This window comes from Mytilus galloprovincialis, chromosome 14 (assembly GCF_965363235.1).
Source record: "Mytilus galloprovincialis chromosome 14, xbMytGall1.hap1.1, whole genome shotgun sequence".
Classification (NCBI taxonomy): domain Eukaryota; kingdom Metazoa; phylum Mollusca; class Bivalvia; order Mytilida; family Mytilidae; genus Mytilus; species Mytilus galloprovincialis.
Window position 1 is genome coordinate 20251083 of NC_134851.1, and position 23393 is coordinate 20274475.

Sequence of the window (23393 nt, forward strand, 5' to 3'; positions counted from 1 at the left end):
GGAAGAAAGATAAGAAGTTAGCAATATCCTGTAACTCTACTTTTCGCTATATTAGATGATGTTTTTTCACTAAATAATTCAAAATTTGGTGACTGTTTGGAACGCATCTATCCAATCGAGCTAGAGATAAAGGATACTACAGATACAGTTAAGTCGGTCTCATATCTTGACTTACATCTAGAAATTGACAATGAGGGTCGGTTGAAAACAAAACTTTACGACAAAAGAGATGATTTCAGCTTTCCAATTGTGAACTTTCCATTTCTAAGTTGCAACATTCCAGCAGCACCTGCATACAGGGTATATATCTCCCAATTGATACGATATTCCCGTGCTTGCATTTCCTATCATGATTTTCTTGATAGAGGGTTGTTGCTCACATGGAAGCTATTAAACCAAGAGTTCCAAATGGTGAAGTTGAAATCATCCCTTCGCAAATTTTACGGACGCCATCACGAGTTGGTTGACCGTTATGGAATAACCGTTTCACAAATGATATCGGATATGTTCCTTACGTCTTAACTACAATCCCCTTCCCTTTCCTTATGTGACCTACCGAATTAGACTATTAACCGGATTTGTTATCACATAAGCAACACGACGGGTGCCGAATGTGGAGCAGGATCTGCTTAACCTTCCGGAGCACCTGAGATCACCCCTAGTTTTTTGGTGGGGTTCGTGTTGTTTATTCTTTTGTTTTCTAGTTGTGTCGTGTGTACTGTTGTTTGTTTGTCTTTTTCATTTTTAGCCATGGCGTTGTCAGTTTGTTTTAGATTTATGAGTTTGACTGTCCCTTTGGTATCTTTCGTCCCTCTTTTGTGAGTAAGTGTTGATAATTTCATGCATCGTCATAAACTCTTTAATATAGAAGATAGAATAATTGGATAATTCTATCTTACATTCATATACAATTAATGATACAGATGCCTAATATTACGAAGGTCTCATCTATTAATTGTCTGTTGTCCTTGCATTCTTTATATGGGTCAGAGACTGCTAAAGACTAATTTATTATCAAGTGATTTAACTGATTTTAAGCTGTTATGAGCAGAGAACAGATTTATTCGGTATTGGAATCAGTGCAAGTTTTACATGATTGTCAGACAGGGTTAACCTGACATCATTTTCAAAATTCATTGGTCAGCATGCAGATTTTATGATTAGATTCACTTTTTAGACACTTAGCAAAAGGTCATTAGTATTTGATCACTGATTCTCGTGTCCATCTCCAAAATAATTTAGCCTGAACCTCATTTCTACAAATATTTGCTCATCCATTCGTTTAGATGATTAGGTATGTATACTATTTACAACAGCTTAACTGTATTTTGTAAACATACTGACAGTAAAGTCTACATGTCTTTCTTACATTGTTGTATGAACCTTCACCTTAGTTTCATGGATCATGTTTATTGCCGTTTTCTTGTTTACTATATACATTGTACCTATGTTTTTAAATACGTTATTATCATTCATCTTTTTCACTCACAGTCTCTAGCATTTAAACTGCTCCTATAATATCATATAAAAAAGAAGATGCGGTACGATTGTCAATGACACAACTCTCCACAAGAGACCAAAATGACACAGAAATTAACAACTATTGTTCACGGTATGGCCTTCAACAATGAGCAAAGCCCATACCGCATAGTCAGCTATAAAAGGCCCCGAAATAATCATGTTTAGTCAGAATTATGAATCTGAACTACGAGGTACCCATATTTTAATCTTTTAATCTTTTTAAATCTCAAAAAAAAATTTTCAGGTGAATTAAAAGTAGAAGTAATTCTGACAATAGGTGTCACGCCCAATGAAGACATAACCAATGAAAATACTGTGTACTATCAAGAATTATTTAATGAGACTGTTTCTGTGGTAAGTTCATAAACAATGCATGTGTTATTGAATGATAATATAATGATCTGAAGATTGCTTATTATAATTTATTATAGTATCCATCTTGATTTAAAACCTGATTTTGAAAAGGCATTTTTTTTTTAAACTTTAAGGTGAAATGGGATCGGTTACATCTTTGTAATCATGATAATATCTAAAAAGAACAATCCAAAACGGTTAAGGAATAGTAGAAAAATCAGAACTCAAAGAAGAGTACACCATGACCAAGAGTAAAAAGAATGATGGAACAATCAGTCAACAAAGGCGCTCTGTGTCCTTACAATAAACAACAGAAATCTTGTTTTCAAATACCAGTGGTCTTAGAACCAATAGCAAAATTTAATTCATAAGTCTGATTATACTTAAAACTTCTGCTACAGTCAGTTTCACTCTTAAAAACCTTGTTTTACATAGATGCTCTAAATTATTTAAAAATTATTTGAAATCATCTTTACACTATTTAGAATGAAACCCACAAACAATCTTCATATACAAATAACATTACCCACATCAACATAAATCATGGCAGTGAACATTTCGACGACTTTGTAATTACTGTCTTTACACCTAATGTCAAAACATTCTGAAAATATCAGTATAAATTTTTAAGGAGAAATAGAACAATCAGTGATAACAACAATTTTATGACTTTAAATTATATTATCTTAATGTGATTGAAGCATAATTAAACCTTTTTCGGTTTGTGAAACATTTTATATTCTTTATTTTTCAGTTGACAACCTACTACTCTTCTTCAGCTGCAACAAAAGACAATTTCATTAAAGTAGTTGTGTATAGAATAAGGTAGGAAAAGCTTCACATCCAAGCTTGTGAAAAAAGGATTTTTAAAGTTCATATAGTACATGACCTTAAAAATATATAACCGTTTTATACCTTATAAATGCTACACTACTATATGAGCTCTTCTGTATAAGTATTGCAGTTGTTGAGATTTAAGCTTTAAGAACAATGTATAATTTTATTTCAGCAAAGGAAGTTTAGTTGTGAATCATGCAGTCATATTGAATTCTAAAACTACGACTGGCCAAAATCATGTTGCTGCTGCCATTAATAACCTTGTAAATGGTGTTGATATGCTGACATTTGGTCAAGGACTAACTTCTCCGGCTGCAGCTGGTGCCACTTCTGCTGCCATTCATACAGCAGGAGGAGTTAAAGGTACTTTATTACTCATACTCCGTTTCTTCCTTTATTCACAGGCTAAGTTTTTCTTTTGATTAAGATAATATTATCAATTCTTTATTTTCCTAATATAAATTCTATTGTAGAAATTCAGTCAATAAAGCAAATGAACACAATATGATTTGAAATTCTTTAATTATAGTATTAAACAAAATCATCTGCTCTTCATCCTGTTCTAAAATGTAGATTATATGTTAGAAAATGACCAATGCATACCACATGTTTAAACACTTAAAAAATTATCAAAAGTTTTATTCATAATGCTATTTAATAGCTTTTTATATGGATACATATACAATTTGCTACATTCGTTGTTTTTTGTTTGAATATTATTTATACCTGATAACACACCTTTTGTCAATATAAATTAAAACTGAAATATCTTAGATCAAAGAATTATTCCAATCTGTTATAATTTTGAATTCAGGAAAAATTGATACAAAAAAGTATAATAAAAACTAAGACAACCAGTGGTGTTTAGCCATGTGCCAATGACTAAGGCAAACTTTACTTTCACTGATATTCCAGTATAAACTATCCAAGCCATGTGCGTGTGAGCATGTCAAACCCTGTGTAGTTGGTTTAGTTTTCATCATACATTTCTTGTCAATTTTCCTTAATCCTGAAGTACTTAACGAATTATTTGTTTTAGTATGATTGTTTCAATGTTTTTGATGAATGACAATACACCACACTTTTATTTGATCTTGCAGCTACAATTACGACATCAACAACTATTTGTGGCACATTTAATACATTGAACACGTGTCCAACAAATCAGGAATGTTCGGTGAATAGTAATGGCGTACCATATTGTGGGTAAGTAAACTTATGATTGTAAATATTAATTTTTTTTTAAATAAATATTGTGAGTTTTTTTATTCTATTGGTACTAAAATAACAATGCACAGGAGAAAATGTTAATTTATTTTTTCAATTTTAATTTTTTAACGTCTTCTTTATTATTTTAAATTTTGAATAAGTCTCACTTGAAGATCAGACTAACAGAAGAAATAAGGCCAAATGCCAGTAGAGAGTTCCATTGTAGCTATTAAACAGATACACTAGATAAACTAAAACCATTCTACTCTTTATAATGATAAATATTTCCTAAATTTGAGCTATACTTTTTTAAACTTATAAACTGATTAATATTATCAATTTGTATGTTCTTTTTCCTGTTTTATGACGAAATGCATTGTGTGGTTTTATTTTTTTATTACATCTTTGATGAGTTATAGGTAGTTTTTGAGGTTTACAATCATGTACTATGAAGTATTAAACTCGTCTTCGTTTTTTAGGTCACTTAAGAGTACAGGTAAGTTCAGATAACAAAAATTCATACACAAAATATTTATACCTTAATAATAAGATATAAAGTAGCTGCCAATAGAAGTACAGAAATTGTTAAAAAATAGAAAAAAATACTCCGAATAATTTTGATACTGAACATAAGAATCACCAACTATTACAGGAATATAACAGTTGTTATCCATTTGTTTTATGTGTTTGAGCTTTGAGTTGCCATTTGCTTAGAGCTTTTTGGTCCTCTGTGAGTTTAATTTCTGCAAGGTTAAAAGTGACAAAAAGAAAAATTGTATCACACTCAGTAAGCTTGTTAATTTATAAGATAAAAGCGATGAGATATCTAGTTTGTATTAAAATCATAAGTCATACGGATAGATATAATGTATAAGGAAAGAGAAAAGTTAGTCACCTTATAGTTTGTGTCTTGTAAATCAAATAACAAAACACATCAAAAACGAATGGACAAGTAACATGTTTTTTTTGGAAACGGAAATGAATTTTGCAATTCAAATAATATTTAATAACCTGCAATTTCAATTTATTATAGTTCGTTAATAGTTCGTTAATTGTTATTTTTACATCGAGACGAGTGATCCAACAACTTCTAATTACAGGCTGTTGGAGTAACAATTGTTCTTCTTAGTTAGATATACAGATTAATCATTTTATTTTATTATTTTAATTTGTTTACCTAACAGATCCTAGCTAATAATAAATGTTTAATCTTATTATTTAATTTCAGATAATTTCCCACTGATAATAGGCCTTGGCGTTGGACTTCCTTTATTTTTCATGGTCCTAGTATTGATCATAGTCCTATGTGTATGTAACAGTAAACGTCATAAACGTAACTCGTTAAACGATGATGATTTAGACAGGTGAGAATATCAAAGAACTATCAAGTTAGTTAAGGTTTTATTTGCAGTTGGTAATGATTTGAATTTCATATGATCTTTGTTTTTCTTAAAGATTCAAACAAATAATTATAACCATTTAGTGTATTGCCAAATCTTCATATTGTGTAGAACAGGTTACCATTTTAATCATATGCAGATATAAATACAGAGTAAACAATAGCTAAATCAATCAAAGCTAACACCTTTTAGTGGTTATAATTCAGAACCATTTTATTTATATTTTTATAATCTGTCGATTTAAGAATTGTATTCAAAATTCTGTTAATTTAAATGATAAGAAAGTAAGTGATGTATAACATTTTTCCAAAACAAACTTCAACAGGTTCATGCACATTGTGTTACCCGGGGTACTCCCATTTAAATTAATTCTCTGAACTGTATTTTTAATAGGATTTAAGAAAATTAAAATGCCAAGTTTTTTAAGGAAGCAAATATATTTTAAACCTTTGTCGGTTTGATTTCCAAATTGTACAGTTAATAGCTTCAATATTTGCCGGTCTCCAATAAATTAGTCATTTGAACATATATTAATATGTATATTTCATCTATTTCTTTTCAGAACAATGCCAGCTCATGAGGGATTTTTTGCTGGTGCTATACCTGGTCGATTCAACAGCTGGAAGCGCCCTAGAAGTAGTGCATTCTATGGTTACGAGAATGATAGGTCTTTAGAGTCAGAAAGAGGAGCATATGATAATGAGATGTTTCGTGGAAAAGATCTGTATGGGTCTTTATCGTATAAAGAGGGAAGAAACAGATCCAAAGACTAATCGAGTTTTTTCGGTAAGTTTTTTTTTTATTCATATAGACTTAAGTCATTGTTAATTAATCATATTTTAAAGACAAACTTAGTTTGTAAAATTAAGAACGTGAAATTAGGAATGGAAATAGGGAATATGCCAAAGAGACAGCAACCCGACCAAGAGAAGATAACAGCCGAAGGTCATCAATAGGTATTCCACACAGCGAGAAATTCACCATCCGGACGTGGTCCTCAAAAACTCGTGTACTACATGTAGTTGAACTTACATTTACTAAGTGAAAAGTAAAATCACAATCACAATTACTGAACCCAGAGGAAAATCCAATCGGAAAGTCCACAATCACACGGCAAAATCAAATAACAAAACATATCAAAAACGAATGGACAAGAACTGTCATATTCCTGACTTGGTATAGGCTTTTTCAAATGTAGAAAATGGTGGATTAAACCTGGTTTTATAGCGTTAGCGCTCTCACGTTGATGACAGTTTCATCAAATTCCGTTATATTTACAATGATGCGTGAACTAAACAGACATTATAAATGAAATAGTCAAAATATGGGTACAGCAGTCATCATATGTAACAATTTTAAAAGAAACAATTTAACAGAACACAAAACATCTCTCTATAAACACATTCATTGATTCGCGTGTTTGTCGTCAGAAAATGTTATACATCACATATATTTGTCGTTCAATGTATATACAAACAATTTAAAAATTTCACATAGGCAATGTTAGCATACAGGGTTAAAATATCAAAAGTATGTAAGAATTAATTTCAGAAATAGACCGAGATTTAAAATAGTCCAAAAGTTATATAGAATTTATAAGAATCTACAAATAGTTCATTCCACTACCCGAAAGAACAATTTTGACGTTTGTGGTTCAACGTATTTTGTAATTCATAATTATTATAGAAATATATTATAATGACATAAAATAGAACAATATCATACTGACGGGATCTTTTGAAGTACATAGTCATGTTATAAGAACTAAAGAAATACAAAAAGTCGCATATACAAAACACACCAGCTAAAAATGAAAATGAACGTCACACTAAACTCCAAAACATATAAATGAAATTAAGTTAAACAAAATAATACAAGACTAACAAAGGCCAGAGACTCCTGTGTCAGGTGAAAAAATGCGTCGGGGTTAAACATGTTTTGTTAGATATTAACCCTTTCCCTATACATTTTTGTTCATGTCTGAATGAAATGAAATAAATCTCGAAAAGATGCAGAACAATAAAATGTTGCTTTAAAGTTTATTTGCTTTATTTTGTATATTTTTAATAACATTAAATTTTATTTTTGCAGAAGATAGTGGGAGGTCCAACAACTAATGCATAGATGATTTGGGATAGTTAAATACATTTCAACAAGTGTTCATATAAGAGGCCTTTAGTCTAATCATGTGACAATTTTAAAGATATTCTTCATATGATGAAATATAGACATAAACGCATTGACATTTCGAATTATGTAACTATCATGTTGTATATATATATTCTGATGTTAAAATTATGTTAAAAGTGATTTGTGAAAAAGAAATAATGAATTTCATATATTTAGAAATAATAATCTTTATACTTGACAGCCGCTCAATTGTAATTATTTTAAGGTAAAATATTATAATATAAAAACTGCTGTATTATAAAAAAAATTAATGGAAAAATGATTATGTAATCACACAGCAATACAGGTGTATTCTAATGAACAGAAATAACGCAGGCATGTTGATGAACATTAATTTGTGCATATTTATCCAGGGTTTATAATATAAAACTGTAGATATGGAAAAAATAAATAGATATTATATCAGACTGATTCCCTTAAATTGCAATTCATGTATTAAAGAATAAATTTTGAGAAACAGGGAACTTGTTTTTTTCACTGTTTTAATTTTTTATATATACAGAAATTGATGTGTTCATACTTATTTATTGAACATTGCATTTAAAATTCTCTAAAGTGTGATTTTTTGTAACGGCCAGTTTGTGGTTATAAATCAAAATTAACATTATGAATTGTCATTGCAGAATCTTGTGATTGAAAATGATTGATATGATGTTTTTTTCTTCAATATTGCAATTGTCAAAGAATATTTCCCATTTTTAAGATATTTGTTGGATATATGAACTTGACGTGCCATATAGATACATTAAACATCAAATTTCTTCCCTCGTACTTAAAAAATCTAAATACTTGTTGTACAAAAGTGTTTTAAATTTTGTTCTTTACGGAATCTATATATATACTCATTCCAGCTGTTAAAACAAGTCAGATTAATAACAAATAGATATTTGAAAAATATAAAAAAAAAGTCACGAATAGGAACAGTGGTGAGTCTGATGACCCTCACCTTTTATAATTCTTCATAAGCTTTACTTTTAATCATTGAATCAATTGCAGTTCATATTGAAAGTCAATACTGTTTTAATCATATTTGGAATAGTAATTTAATGTGGTATGGTTGTCTCTCGCTAACTCAGAACCTAAGGTATACATTTTCATTTAAATTAGCACAATTTGATACAAAATGTAGACTATTAATCTGACTTATCATTTAAATGAATATATATTTGTTATGTTTAATCAACTCGTCTAAACATCAACCCAACAATGTTAGATCTGTAAATTTGCTTTCGCAAATGTTTGGTTCTTCCCTCGCCGTTTATATGTTTAACTTATAAATATAAATATGTTTACAACCGTAAATAATATTTGCTTGAATTGTTTTTATATTTTTGATATTAGCATTTTCAGGGGAGATAATTCCGAAGTAGTGCATTTCTGAAGGAATCAATGTTAAATTTTCCTATTTCATATTTAAGCCGAAAAAAACGCATGGTGAGGCAATCTTTTCTTTTGTTCTTATGATATTCTCAAAGCATTCACTAAAAGCTATCTTCTCGTAGTTAATTTTAATATTGCATCATAGTTTAGCTTCTAATCACATTATAATATTTTCAGTATAATCAATAAAATGTAGACCCCCTAATGTTATGACTACTATCAAATACATATCAATTTACTTGTTCATCCTCATATACTGTAACGAAACTTTGTGATGCTTTTTTTGTATTTCGTTGAAATCGCTTTTTTACCTGTCCTAAGATGTGATTGTCATTTACTTAAAATGAAATTGGTTTTTTTATATAAAACATGGTATTATATCATTTTTTCAAATATGGTAGAGTAATAAATAGCTGACAATTTGAAATAAATGTAAGCAGTTTATTACGCAATAGTTAATAATAGATTGGAATTATCTATGATGAGTTTATTTTTAATATAATAGAAGATTTACGATATTATAGAAGAAGGCCATTCGGCAATCCTCGGTAGAATCCGCTACTCTACGGCATCGGCCGAGTTGAGACGAATGAGAAGAAGGCAAATTAGCAAAGTCATTTAACATTTAAAACTGGAGTTATTACACCTGTCCTAAAGAAAGAAAAATGCGATTTATGTAGAGAACTACATAGACATCACTGTATATTTATGTATACACGTCACATTATCTTAATATTTGTGAAAGCAGTGAAATACTAGTAAAAGAGATGAATTGAAATCGTTATCATTTTTTATTTCTTTTTTTATATATATGAAGTAAGATATGTCCCATAATTACATGTTTTGTCTTTGAATAGTGTTATTATTTATCAACTTTATCTTAAGCAAAATAAATCAAAATTTATTTATGCATATATTTTCAAATATAAGAATAAAAATATTTTTATAATTGGGTGTTTTATTGTCTTAATACTAACCTAATGCAATGTTCTGGTATATGATTTATTGATTAATATGTTATATGTTTAATCTATCTTAAATGCTTCACAAAGAAGAAGAAAATAAGAAAATAAGAAATATGTGACCATTTAAAATCTTTGTAAAACAAATAATATCGTGTACAAAGGATGAAGGCTGAACTTGTATACTGATACTTAAAAAAAAAATTGCAGAATTGTTAAAAGCCTCTCCCAACAAACTATGATTGTTATTTTATGATTAAAATGTTCTTACACTCATTCGTATATACTTCATCAGAGTTTAGAATGCTGGAAAAACCAAGATGTAATTGGACGTCTGAAAAAATATTGAACATTCTCAAAACGGAAGAGACACGATTTATCCCTAAAACAAAGTCTAAATTTCATTTACACCTTCTTGACATATTTGATTCAGTGGCAACGATTTCAGCCTTCAGGGAATTCTAAGGCTAAGACAACGGTGCAACAGGACAACATAAAAACAAATCATATTGCAACATCACAACATAAGAACAAACTATATTTCAAAAGAAAAACATAAGAACAATCCATATTGCAATAGCAAAACATAAGAACAATCCATATTGCAATATCAAAACATAAGAACAAACTGGATTACAAGATCACAACAATAAGAACGAATTATATTGGAATAGCACAACATAAGAACAAACTGTATTGCAACATCACCATGATCACAACATGAGAACAAACTATATTGCAATATCACAATATAAGAACAAACTATACTGCAACAGCACAACATAAGAACACATTACATAAATCAGTTCAAAAGACTGAACTCATTGAATCGATACAAAGGGGTAAACAACACAATCTGTACACTGTGGTGTATTTCTCCATCCCTCATGCCTAACAACTATCTATACTAAGTAAAGATCTGGCCTCACGGTCATAAAACTTTCGAGCATGATGTTTGTACTCAGACCCGAAAGTCAACCAATAAAATTGCTGGATTTCATGTTTCGAGCATGATTTTTGTGCTCCGAGCACTGAGCAAAGTTTTATGCCTTCAAGGCCAGAGCTCATTCGCAGCTACTGTCAATTAGTTTAAAGTCAATAGAAACTAATTAAAACAAATGTATCTAATCATGAATCAGTGCACACCTAGCAAACAATAGATTTAGTGCTTAGACGTCATTAACAGTCAGAGAAAAACATGATCTCAAAAAAATTGTTGTATTATGAAATAGCATATGTGTATGGTAATGATATGTATTAATCTACTGATAACAAAACCAATATTTATATCAATAAAACAATATGCAAAGATTTAGTTCAGTGTTGAATTGATAACCTCTCAGAATAAGTTTATATTAAATGGTTGATAAGTTTACATGGATAGTATCTAAATTTCCGAGCTCTGTTAACACATCATATAAATAAAGGCAACAGTAGTATACCGATGTTCAAAAGTAATAAATCGAAAGAGAAAATAAATCCGCGTTACAAATCGAAACCGAGGAAACACATCAACTTTAAGAGAAAAACAAAGAATCAATAGGTACCCCAAAGTGCAACAAACTTGAATTTGTAAAAGAAACTTATAATACAACTGCATATCAAATATTATTGACTTAACATTAGCAGTTCCTATTAAACGAATATCATCACAATTTAAAGTTATAATAAACAAGTAACCGGTGGAAAATAATGTTATTCCAATTCTTGAACCAATGCATACAAACATCATAAACTTAGTCTTCTGTGCACGGTTTTATAATTTTTTTCGCATAAATTTCGTATAATCTTCAATTTTGTTTTCAATCGGTCAGTGTTGTTGTTAAAATATGGCAGGTAATTAAAGTTCGTGTTTTGAAGCCAAAGTTTAACGATTGTCACCTGTTTGTCAAAAAACAACAAAAAAGCATGGACATTGAGCACGTGTTTAACATGTACGATCAGATAATAGTGTATTTTAAGGACATCTATGCGTATTGCGATCACTGGATTTTTACAAGATGGGTCACACTGAGGTCACTTTTTATACGGAAAATATGTCGGGAATTGCTTCCTGTAAAGAAGTTTTATAATGAAAACTACTCATTGAGTTATAAATAACATATATGCATTATTTTTTTTAAATTGAGGTTTCTTATGACTTTAAGCATGTAAACTATGCAAATAAATTTAAAATCAGTAGATCATGACTGAGTGGGTAGAGCCAAATATTTTCCATGAAAATGAGTTGTACCAATGCTAATTCATTTACAAACTTGTTTAGATATTTGACCTACCACTTGCGGCTCCACTTACACTATCACGAACTAATACATCTATTAAAAGTAAGCAACAGTTTCAAAGTCGGCGAAAGTGACTGAGGGTGCAGGGCTGAGTTATCTTTACAGAATTGAAAGATGTGACTGTTGATACAACTGCATACCAAATATCATTGACATGCAAAGATTTGTTCTCAATAAACTGACATGCCGCGGTGTAGTGATCAGCGCATCGGACTACAAACACAAACAATCCTTGTTCGATTTCAGGAACTTACTTTTCGACTCTCCCTTCACACCATTTGCAAGTATGGTCTTGAGAAACGATGATAGTCCGTCTGAACGATAAATGGCTGACCCGTGTTAAGAGAGAACAATATCTCTTGCACGTTTAATAGTCCCTTGTAGTTGTCGACAAAAAGCAGGTTAATGCCACTACAATGCAGCACTCGCACCCGCAAAGTGAAGAGGAGTTAACATAAGTTGTACCAACTTGTTTCCAATAAATGTGTTTAAATCTGACCTAATCAAAACCTTATATACTAGGCAAAAAAAGAAACGTTACATGCTGATAACATTATTTAAATGTTTTATAACAAAAACTGATAACAAAAATTTAATGGAATAGTTAGCTAACATAATTTTGAAGAGGACAATAACAAGTTTTCTTTATTGAAAACAATATTTCATATTTTCGGACAATTTTAACAGGACGAGTACAGAATTCGGGTTAACATGTCAATACCTTGTATGACCACCTCTTGCATTTATGACCGTCTGACACCTCCGTCTCATCGAATCAATGAGACGTCGAATAAAATATTGAGGGATGTTGTTCCATTCCATGAAAAGTGCTGTTTGGAGTTGGGTTAGCGTTTCCGGTGGATTTTGACTATTCTGATACGTCGTCAAAGTTCGTCCCTAAGATGTTCAATTGGTGATAAATCGGGAGACATTGCTGGCCAAGGTAACACACGAATATGGTTATTCTCCAAAAAGGTCATCAAATTGTGTGCCACGTGACAAAGGGCGTTGTCCTGTCTTCGGAGAAACGGGAAAACAATTGAAGCCAGATTTTCGTCCCTATACCTTGTTGCATTTAGGTTACTAACGATGATTTTGAGCTCAGTGCGTTCCTGGTAGGTAATTCCGCCCCATACCATGATTCTGTCACCACCAAACCGATCTATTTCCTGCACGCACGCATCAGAAAATCGTTCACTACGTCTCCGGTAAACCCTGGATCTGCCGTCGCTAAATTTCAAGTTGAATTTATATTCATTTGTAAAAAGAACCTGTGTCCATGTTTGCCTATTCCATCGAATCCGTACCCGTTTCTATTGAAGTCGCGCCATCCTGTGACGTTGCGTAAGGATAGGTCCCTTCAATGGACGACGAGCTCTTAGACCAACTTGACGCAATCGGTTACGAAATGTTTGTGCAGATATTCTGTTGTTATGTTTTCCTTGGGTTTGTCGTGCAGTTTGTGACGCGTTTACAAATCGATTCCATAGATGAATGATGCGAATGTGTCTGTCTTGACGTAACGTCGTTTCACGTGGCGTTCCACTACGGGGGCGATCATTTGTTGTGCCAGTATCTCTAAGACGAGTCTTAAGCCTTGCAATAGTCATTCTAGAGACATTAAAATGATTTGCAACCTGCACTTGAGTCATTCTTGCTGCCAACATCCCAATAGCTCGTTCTCTCTCATTTTGGCGTAGACGAGGCATTGTTTGACGTGTAACTTTTTCAATTTTTTAATGCGACCTTTTGTTAACAATCGTGTTCGACGCAATAAATGACAAAAAGGACTACTCGATTCCAACTCTTATACAGGTACGTTTTTGAAAAAAATGGTTATTTGTTTGAAATCAGAAAATGATGTCACGTTATTTCCGATATTTTTATAAATGAGAAAATTTGATAGATAAATCATTCAGGTTACTAGTTTTAATCATGAAAATATTTGAAATTAACATATGTGATATTTTCAAATCAAAAACCAAATATATTATTCTTATACACACACGTCAATTCATGGAAATGTAATTGTTTTGAGTTCATGTTTTTCTTTGACTGTACATGACGTCTTAACACTAAATCCAATGTTTGTTGGGTGTATACTGAAACATATTTGAGTACATGCTTTTTTATCATTTGTTATTGACTTTAAAAAGCCGTCAGTAACATCGAGTACGCTCCGATCTGTACTTAGTGTATTTTTAGTTATTAGGCATGAGGGATCGACATATACCCTGCCACGTACATTCTTTGTTTTGTTTTGAGTTTTTTTTTGTATTGATCTGATGAATTTAGCCTTTTCTCAACTGACTTATACAATTTGCTCTTATGGTCTGTTGTTGTAATATAGTTTGCTCTTATGTTTTGTTTTTGCAATACATTGTGTTCTCATGTTTTGATGTTGCAATATAGTTCGTTCTGATGTTGTGCTGTTGCAATCCTGTCCCAGTCTTAAGATTGGTTGACATCGTTACCCCCGGAATCATATGTTTTCATATAATATGTTTTTCTTGTTTCGCATGTCAAGAAGAATGGAATAATATATAGACATTGTTCTAAGGGATAATTCCGTTAGTATAAATGCATTTAGTCATGAATATGATGGATAAAAAAATCATTGTAAATTTCTTAATCATTATCAAAATAATAGTTATTGTTACTTATTAGTGTACTAATAATGGGGTAGGTCAAAACGAATGTCTAATTAAATTTACCAACCCAATAGCTAACACTCGACCCCACATAATAAGTTCATTGCAGTTAGAAGAATGGTCCATACCAGTTGACTCATTATGTCTATAAAATAAAATATGGTATTAATAGACAGTTTTAGAAAAAAGTAAGATAAAAACACAGAACTCCGAGGAAAATTCAAAACAGAAAGTCCCTTATCAAATGGCAAAATTAAAAGCTCAAACACAGTAAACGAATAAACTACTTCTAAAACGGTTAACGAGAGTTTCATTCGTGTTTAAAGTTGACTAAGAAACAACAGTTCTTTAATTAAAAGACAAAACAAAAAACACTAGTTATACATGCAATGACATAGTAAAACTTAAATGGTTTTTTTTCAATTCCAAGGCGAATGGACGAATCACACAACCAGACACTATTGATTTATATGTTTATCGACCACACATGTCATTGCAGTTAGAAGAATGGTCCATATCAGTATAAATAGCCATTGGTGGAAACGAGTAAAATTGAGAATAAAAATGGAGAATGTGTCAAAGAGACAACAACCCAACCAAATAGCATATAACAGCCGAAGTCAACCAATTGGTCTTTATTGCAGCGAGAAACTCCCTTACACGGAGGCGTGCTACAGCTAAAGAAAAATGTTTACCAGTTCAGTGTTAATGGACCGAATTCGATTTCAGAATATATATCAAAAGAATCTAAACAAAATGACAACGATACATACATTAACAAAGAAATACTAGCAGTTACTGACGTGCCAGCTCCAGACCTATGTCTTTATCATATGAATATCAAGCATATTCCTTGCCATTAGGGGTTGAGCATTTAGGTCTTATAACTATGGTTTTATTCAGGTTTATTGTCACAAAAAACAACGCGTCATCTAAAACCACTATAAACACATAGTATATGAACTCTAAAGTAAAAATGCGAATCATGCTTACAGACCATATAACATTGAATATTGTTTTTATTGGTATACATATTGATTTTGTTATCAGTAAATTTAAAGCAAACTAAATATTACTAGTATGTTATATACATATACACATTCATGGATCTACAATCTGTCGATACCTGTAACTTGGCATTGCACAAGGTCATGTTTTTCACTGACTGTTTATGACGTATTTACACTAAATTCATTGGATGTTGGATGTGTACGGATTGATAGTTTAGTCTTAGATGCATGATTTTTTTATTAGTTGTAAGTGGCTTTAAACTAGCTGTCAGAAAACTGCGAGTACTCTCAGATCTGTTCATTGTGTCTTTGTGTTGTTGGAATGTACAAGTACCCGGCCACGTCCACTTGTATTTTTGTCCATCTGATGAGTTAAGGCTTTTTCAACTGATTTTTTGAGTTCGTTCTTATGCTGTACTGTTATACCACTGTGTGAGGTTAGGGGGAGGGTTCAAATCCCGCTAACATGTTTAACCCCGACACATTATTTATGTATGTCCCTGTCCAAAGTCAGGAGCCTTTAATTCAGTGGTTGTCGTTTGTTTATGTGTTACATATTTCTTTTTCGTTCATTTTTTTTTTATGTAAATGAGGCTGTTAGTTGTCTCGTTTGAATTGTTTTACATTGTCATATCGGGGCCTTTTATAGCTGACTATGCGGTATGGGCTTTGCTCATTGTTTAAGGCCGTACGGTGACCTATAGTTGTTAATGTCTGTGTCATTTTGGTCTCTTGTGGACAGTTGTCTCATTGGCATCATACCACATCTTTCTTTTTATATATAGATCTTTATGTACATACCACTTAATATGACATATTGTGGATTCATTTATTTTCGTGGGTATCAATTTTCGTTGATTGCTGAAAACTTGCATATTCGTTGATATGTGATTTCGTTGTTTTGCCAATCTCTGTATACAAAGCCTATTGAAAATATGTTATTCGTTGAAGATTTGAATTCGTGGTTCACCTGTATCCATGAAACCCTCGAAAATTGGTATCGAACGAATAATAATGAATCCACAGTATATCACCTTCTATCCCATTTTCTAAGGATATTGGCATATATTGAGAGAAGCGGATGACAAAGAAGGTAACGTAAACCTCATAATAGTTATCAAAGGTACAAGGATTATAATTTGGTACGCCAGACGCGCGTTTCGTCTACATAAGACTCATCAATGACGCTCATTTAAAAATATTATGAAGCCATACAAGTACAAAGTTGAAGAGCATTGAGGATCCAAAATTCCAAAAAGTTGTGCCAAATACGGCTAAGTTTATCTATGCCTGGGATATGAAAATCCTTCGTAAGTCAGAAACATCCTGACAAAGCCAAGGTAACAAAATTAAAACAATAATAAGACAAACAACAGGCTTTGTGTCAATCTAATGACTAAAATATATAATTTGGTTTGATGTTTTGGTGCATCCCAACCGTTTAAGGCGAGGATTATGCACCTACAAGATTGCTAAGTCCCACTGCATTCGGGATGTGGCTAACAGTTCTATCCTTATATTATGTAATTTATATAGCTTGCTGTATACATGGTATATAAGATTTATTTTGTTTTTTCCTGTTAGTTTCTCTTTTAAAATGTTTTAAATTTGTCCTATCAGGCTATTTAAACTTGATATGTGGTATGGGTTTTGTGCATTATTGATGGTTGTATATCAACCAGTAATTGCTGGAGTCTACCTCAGTCGGTGGACTTTTTTCATATTTCAGTTAAACCATATCGTATTGTTTTCATAGCAAATGAAGGTAAACTGACAGCCGTTTTGTATTGGTCTTTATCTTGGCGATTGGCAGGAGGGAACAAGAGGGTGACACAGATAAAACTTACCTTTACCATTTTACAAAATTTTCAACGTTTAACAGTTTTTTTATACAAATACTTGATATTTTATTCTTTTTTTCAGTAAATCTTTAGCAATTATGTATACTTTCTTCATATGCCCCATTTTACATTTTGCAACTTGACCTTACAGTGTTATACCACAAAACAACTTAAACTATGCGATATTTATATCTTAACGTGACAATTTGAAAGTTATATGAGAACACTGAGTATACTAAGTCATGACCAGATTATTTAGAAATAAAGGTGTTTTAATGTTATTGTTCGTAATACAATATGAAAGCTGACCAAAGGAAATATCAAAAAACAACTTTTAATAAAACATGCTTAAGTGATATTGAATTTATGATTATATACCTACGAAACAAATCTTATGTTCAGTTAATCATTCGGAATGACGATCACTAAGATGCGTGTTTAACTCTCAAAGTGCGTGTATACAGGCGATCTAATCTATCTGGTGAAAGACGTCATGAAGAGGGGCGAATTCTTTTCGGTGAAGGACATAACTCGGAAGTGGAATATTGAGTTGAATGACATTCTTTTGAAATTATTCTGCAAGTCTAATTTCGGCTCATATTAGAGTTGATTTTAATTATCAAAAATTTGATACGAAAACGTTGGGTTTGGCATCTGTAATAACGTCAAAATTGTCCAATCTGCACTGAAAAAAAAATGTGCTTATTGATTATATGGCCTTGATTCCAAATGAAGTGACGGCATTGCGTTCCTGAGAGTATCAACAGTCCTGTAGTCAGTGCTTCGGTGTTGACATTAATATCAATTGAGTGGTCTTTTTATAAATTTCCTGTTTACAAAAGTATGAATTTTTCGAAGTTCTAAGGATTTTCTTATCTCAGCTAAAGATTTCCATAGCCGTATTTGGCACAACTTTTTTTTTAATTTTTTGTCCTCAATGCTCTTTGACTTTGTACATGTTTTGCTTAACAACTTTGTTGATCTGAGCGTCACTGATGAGTCTTGTGAAGACGAAAGGCACGTCTAGCGTATTGAATTACAATCCTGGTACTTTGAAAACTATTGCAAACAATGACGGTGTTTGTATGGGACATTACGAGAACATTTAGCTACAAAAGCTACAAGTAGGCCCTACAATGCGCACCTAACTTATACCAATTTAGCTTCAGTAATGCCAAATTATTACTTTTGTGCATTACAAACATTTAAAAAATATGTGTTACAATAAAGTATACAGTAATGAAAAAGATTATGGAAAATGTGATAACTTTTTTTCAGAAATTATACCTCATGTGTTTCAATAAAGTATACAGTAACAAAACACATTATGGTCAATGTGATAACTATTTTTAAATTTATACCTCATGTGGTTAATCATATATTTATAATTATATATTTTCCTCTATTCCTCAGAACTTTGATATGCGATAAATAGATTATAACATGTCTTTTACATATTGTCCCTAGTATGATCTCTCGGCTAAAGCCTCAGCCAGATATTGGAGTCCTGGAATAATACCAGGACCAATACATGCAATATGCAAAAAGACATATTAACCCCGCAACATTATGTATATATGTGCCTGTCCCAAGTCAGGAGCCTGTAATTCAGGGGTTGTCGTTTGATTATGTGTTACATATTTGTTTTTCGTTCATTTTTTTTATAAATAAGGCCTTGAAAGTAAAACGATTGAATTGTTTTACATTGTCATTTTGGGTCTTTTATAGCTGACTATTCGGTATGGGCTTTGCTCATTAATGAAAGCCGCACTGTTACCTATCTTTGTTAATTTCAGAGTCATTTTGGTCTTTTGTGGAGAATTGTGTCATTGGCAATCGTACCACATCTTCTTTTTTATATGTTAAAATCTATATTTTGAACTCTAAATACTTCAGGATAATAGCAAATATGAAGGCAGCTGATTGGTACTTTCGGAAATTGCAAGTAAGATTTTCAACTCGAAATGTGATTTCCATGTTCATTAGGGAAACGTCTATTTTAACACTGGTAAATTTAAAATTAACGTCACATCTTGATTATTTTCTATAACGACGCATTTAGACCCACTCCATTTCTCGTCTATGAACACACTATATATGTTACTTTAACTTTTTTTAAATTAAAATTATCCCTTAAATGTTTTTTTCATAACTATATCTAATTTTCAAACGACTTCTAACTTGAAATTGTGTTTTCTTTCAAGAAATATCTTAACCATTAATTCTATTTAATAGATGAAAAACAAGAATGTGTCCATAGAACACGGATGCCTCACTCAGTCACCCTTCGATTTTCTATGTTCAGTGGACTGTGAAATTGATATCTAAAATTAGAAGGGCCATATCATAGGGAACATGTGTACTCAGTTTCAAGTTGATTAAACTTCAACTTCATCAAAAACTACCTCAACCAAAAACTGTAATATGAAGCGGAACAGACGGGCGGACGAACAGAAGAACAAACGGAAACACAGACCAGAAAAAATAATGCCCCTCTACTATCGTAGATGGGGCATAAAAATCAAGACATCATAAAGAAACAACGACTTTGTATGTCATAAAGCTGTATGGTCTAAACTTGTGTATTGTGTGTAATGCTTTGGAGAAAGAAAAACAAAAACAAATACATAATGAATTATTATTTTTAATAAACAAATATCAAAACCTCGTGTTGTTCATTTAAAAAACACAACATTGTAATTGCTAATATTTTGGAGGTTGTAGGCTTATTTTGTACATTTTGTTGTCGTTGGGGCTGTATTCACTAACTGCAAATTTGCTTAATATGTTATATACAATCATGCACTACCAATAACGTTGCTGGATTGAATCTACTTAGAATTACTTCCGTGACTGTGAGTTCGTCGGTACGATCTCTATAATAATACAAGTTTGAATTTCAGTACTGAGTTATTTCTAGTAATCTTTAAAACAATGATCAAAATTATAATTATGTCCAGTGGTCCCTTTCTACAGAATGATCCTATATGTAATAGTATCTACCGCTGTCTAGCTAATAAATGAAGTATAATTTATATCATGACACATACTCAATCAAACTCTCACAATACTAACAACAAACGCAAATGAAGTACGCTTTAAACCTATTCTTCGTTTCAAAACTTTCAACATACATGTATCTAGTTTTGGCATGTATGGCTGTATAAAGCCTTAGTTAACTGTTTTATTTTTAAATACAAAATACAAACTTGAAACTTAAATGACCTCGCGCGATAATACTTGCATGTTTTGAATGGAAATCTTTCATTTCCTGGCCATTAAATGTGATTGAAACATGTGTGTGGTCGCTTAAAAACAAGGCCTGTCAAATTATTTGTTTTCATATAAAATCGCAGTTATATTATGTAGACGAAACGCGCGTCTGGCGTACAAAATTATAATCCTGGTACCTTTGATAACTATTTACACCACTGGGTCGATGCCACTGCTGGTGGACGTTTCGTCCCCGAGGGTATCACCAGCCCAGTAGTCAACACTTCGGTGTTGACATGAATATCAATAATGTGGTCATTTTTATAAATTTCCTGGTTCCCAAACTTTAAATTTTTGAAAAAAACTAAGGATTTTCTTATTCCAGGCATAGATTACCTTAGCCGTATTTGGCACAACTTTTTGGAATTTTGGATCCTCAATGCTCTTCAACTTTGTACTTGTTTGGCTTTATAAATATTTTGATAGTAGCGTCACTGATGAGTCTTATGTAGACGAAACGCGCGTGTGGCGTACAAAATTATAAACCTGGTACCTTTGATAACTATTTACAAAACTGGGTCGATGCCACTGCTGGTGGACGTTTCGTCCCCGAGGGTATCACCAGCCCAGTAGTCAACACTTCGGTGTTGACATGAATATATTTATTATGTGGTCATTTTTATAAATTTCCTGGTTCCCAAACTTTAAATTTTTGAAAAAACTAAGGATTTTCTTATTCCAGGCATAGATTACCTTAGCCGTATTTGGCACAACTTTTTGGAATTTTGGATCCTCAATGCTCTTCAACTTTGTACTTGTTTGGCTTTATAAATATTTTGATATGAGCGTCACTGATGAGTTTTATGTAGACGAAACGCGCGTCTGGCGTACAAAATTATAATCCTGGTACCTTTGATAACTAGTTATAATGATGCTTAATTTAAAATCAATTTAAAAAATGCAGTGAAGACTACTTACAGATCGATTTTTTACCCACTGGTTGCGCTAAAACGCATTAACATACTTCAAAGGCATTGATTGTAACCGTCATGTGGGTTATAAGCAAATGATGTATTTAATACTAAAATGTTTACCTAAATGTAAAATTGTTCGGGACACGAAAGTATCGAGTAACACACCAGCTTCGTGTTACTAATAAACACGGATAAAAAGAACCATACATTGTTATCTGAACGCGATCATTTAAGATATGTGAGGTGGAAAACCAAAAAATTAAGTTTATGTTACGAATTGCAGATTTCTCAAGTGGACAAAGTTAAACGAAATCGTTTTAGATTACTTCGAAAAATGATTAATAGTATCAATAGTATTTTAGTTAATGTAACAGCAAAACAAAAACAAAAACAGTGCGTTCGAATCTCAAATTACACATTGTCATAGTGTCGGCCTGTCATATTTTCAACACTGTTTTTTGTGTTGCCTGCTTAATGCTTATTTGTTATCATTTTAAAGCCAGGAACATTCGTAACGTATCAATGATCCGATTATTAAATTATATAATCACGCATTTCATATATTCTAAATTATAACAATTATTTAATCAGTCTCTGATATAGGAACTTAATAAATGACAAAAGGTGGTATATTGTGATTTTGGAAAAGGCGAGACAATAAAATAATTTTAGTTGGCAGTATATTGTGAAATTGGTATACATTGATATACCTTGGAGTTTTGAACGCTTTGCCAATATTGGGTATGCGAGTAAAATACACAATCGGGAAGATGTAAATAAGGAGACGTTTGGTACAATGTTAAAATCATATGGGTCAGCAACCTAACGAATGAATTAACTAGCACAGATACATATTGGCTATTTTCGATATCGAAACCTCATAGTGACTATTCGAAACACAGCTCCGTCATGTTATTATGATGGACACATGACGACAGGGCCTACCTTTTTGACCTGAGTTGTATGACTGAAATGAAAATTTGAGACTTAGATCTGTATGTGCATTTAAATTTGTTTTTTACAGCCTGTAGGAAAAGGGCTATATTAATGGTAAAGAAGTATCTTTTGACAAAAGCAAATAATCTTTTGATGATATTCTCATAACCCTTGTATATGAAATATGTATTTTGAGAAGTTAACATATTGTTTTTGTTTTATATAACTGTAACATCAACTTATGTACTATTGATATACATATATACAACTTTTTTAGTCACCTTGAACGATTTGTTGGCCTACTTAAGAAGTTAGCTTTTCGTAACATGAAATAAATTCTTTAGTTTTCCACATCACATATTTCTAATGATAGCGTTCAGATTACATTGTATAGTATTTATGTCCGTTTTCGATTGTTACCCGCAGCTAATTCTGACCTGATGCTTCCGGGTCTCGAACAATTTTAGGTAAAGTTTCTGATGTTTACTGACTTGTGTGCATATTAACCAAATTGTTACACTAATTGCATTTAAAATATGTTATGCGTAGTCTGCAGTTGCAGTTAAATTTTGACCATAATGGGTAAAAGATTGTTCAGTGAGTATTCTTTATTGCATTATGAAATTGAAAAAA

General features: G+C 31.8%; 1 protein-coding gene across 1 annotated transcript in view; it reads left to right on the top strand.

The window, feature by feature from the left end:
• The window catches only part of LOC143058379 (uncharacterized), a 14548-nt gene extending 6602 nt beyond the window's left edge, over positions 1–7946 (top strand). The window contains exons 8-15 of the mRNA XM_076231880.1: positions 1766–1875; positions 2630–2700; positions 2885–3075; positions 3813–3918; positions 4401–4417; positions 5150–5285; positions 5884–6107; positions 7413–7946. Of these exons, the coding sequence (XP_076087995.1) occupies positions 1766–1875; positions 2630–2700; positions 2885–3075; positions 3813–3918; positions 4401–4417; positions 5150–5285; positions 5884–6094 (842 nt within the window). The 3' untranslated portion in view covers positions 6095–6107; positions 7413–7946. The remainder of the gene's footprint in view (positions 1–1765; positions 1876–2629; positions 2701–2884; positions 3076–3812; positions 3919–4400; positions 4418–5149; positions 5286–5883; positions 6108–7412) is intronic.
• Positions 7947–23393: the final 15447 nt, after the last annotated feature.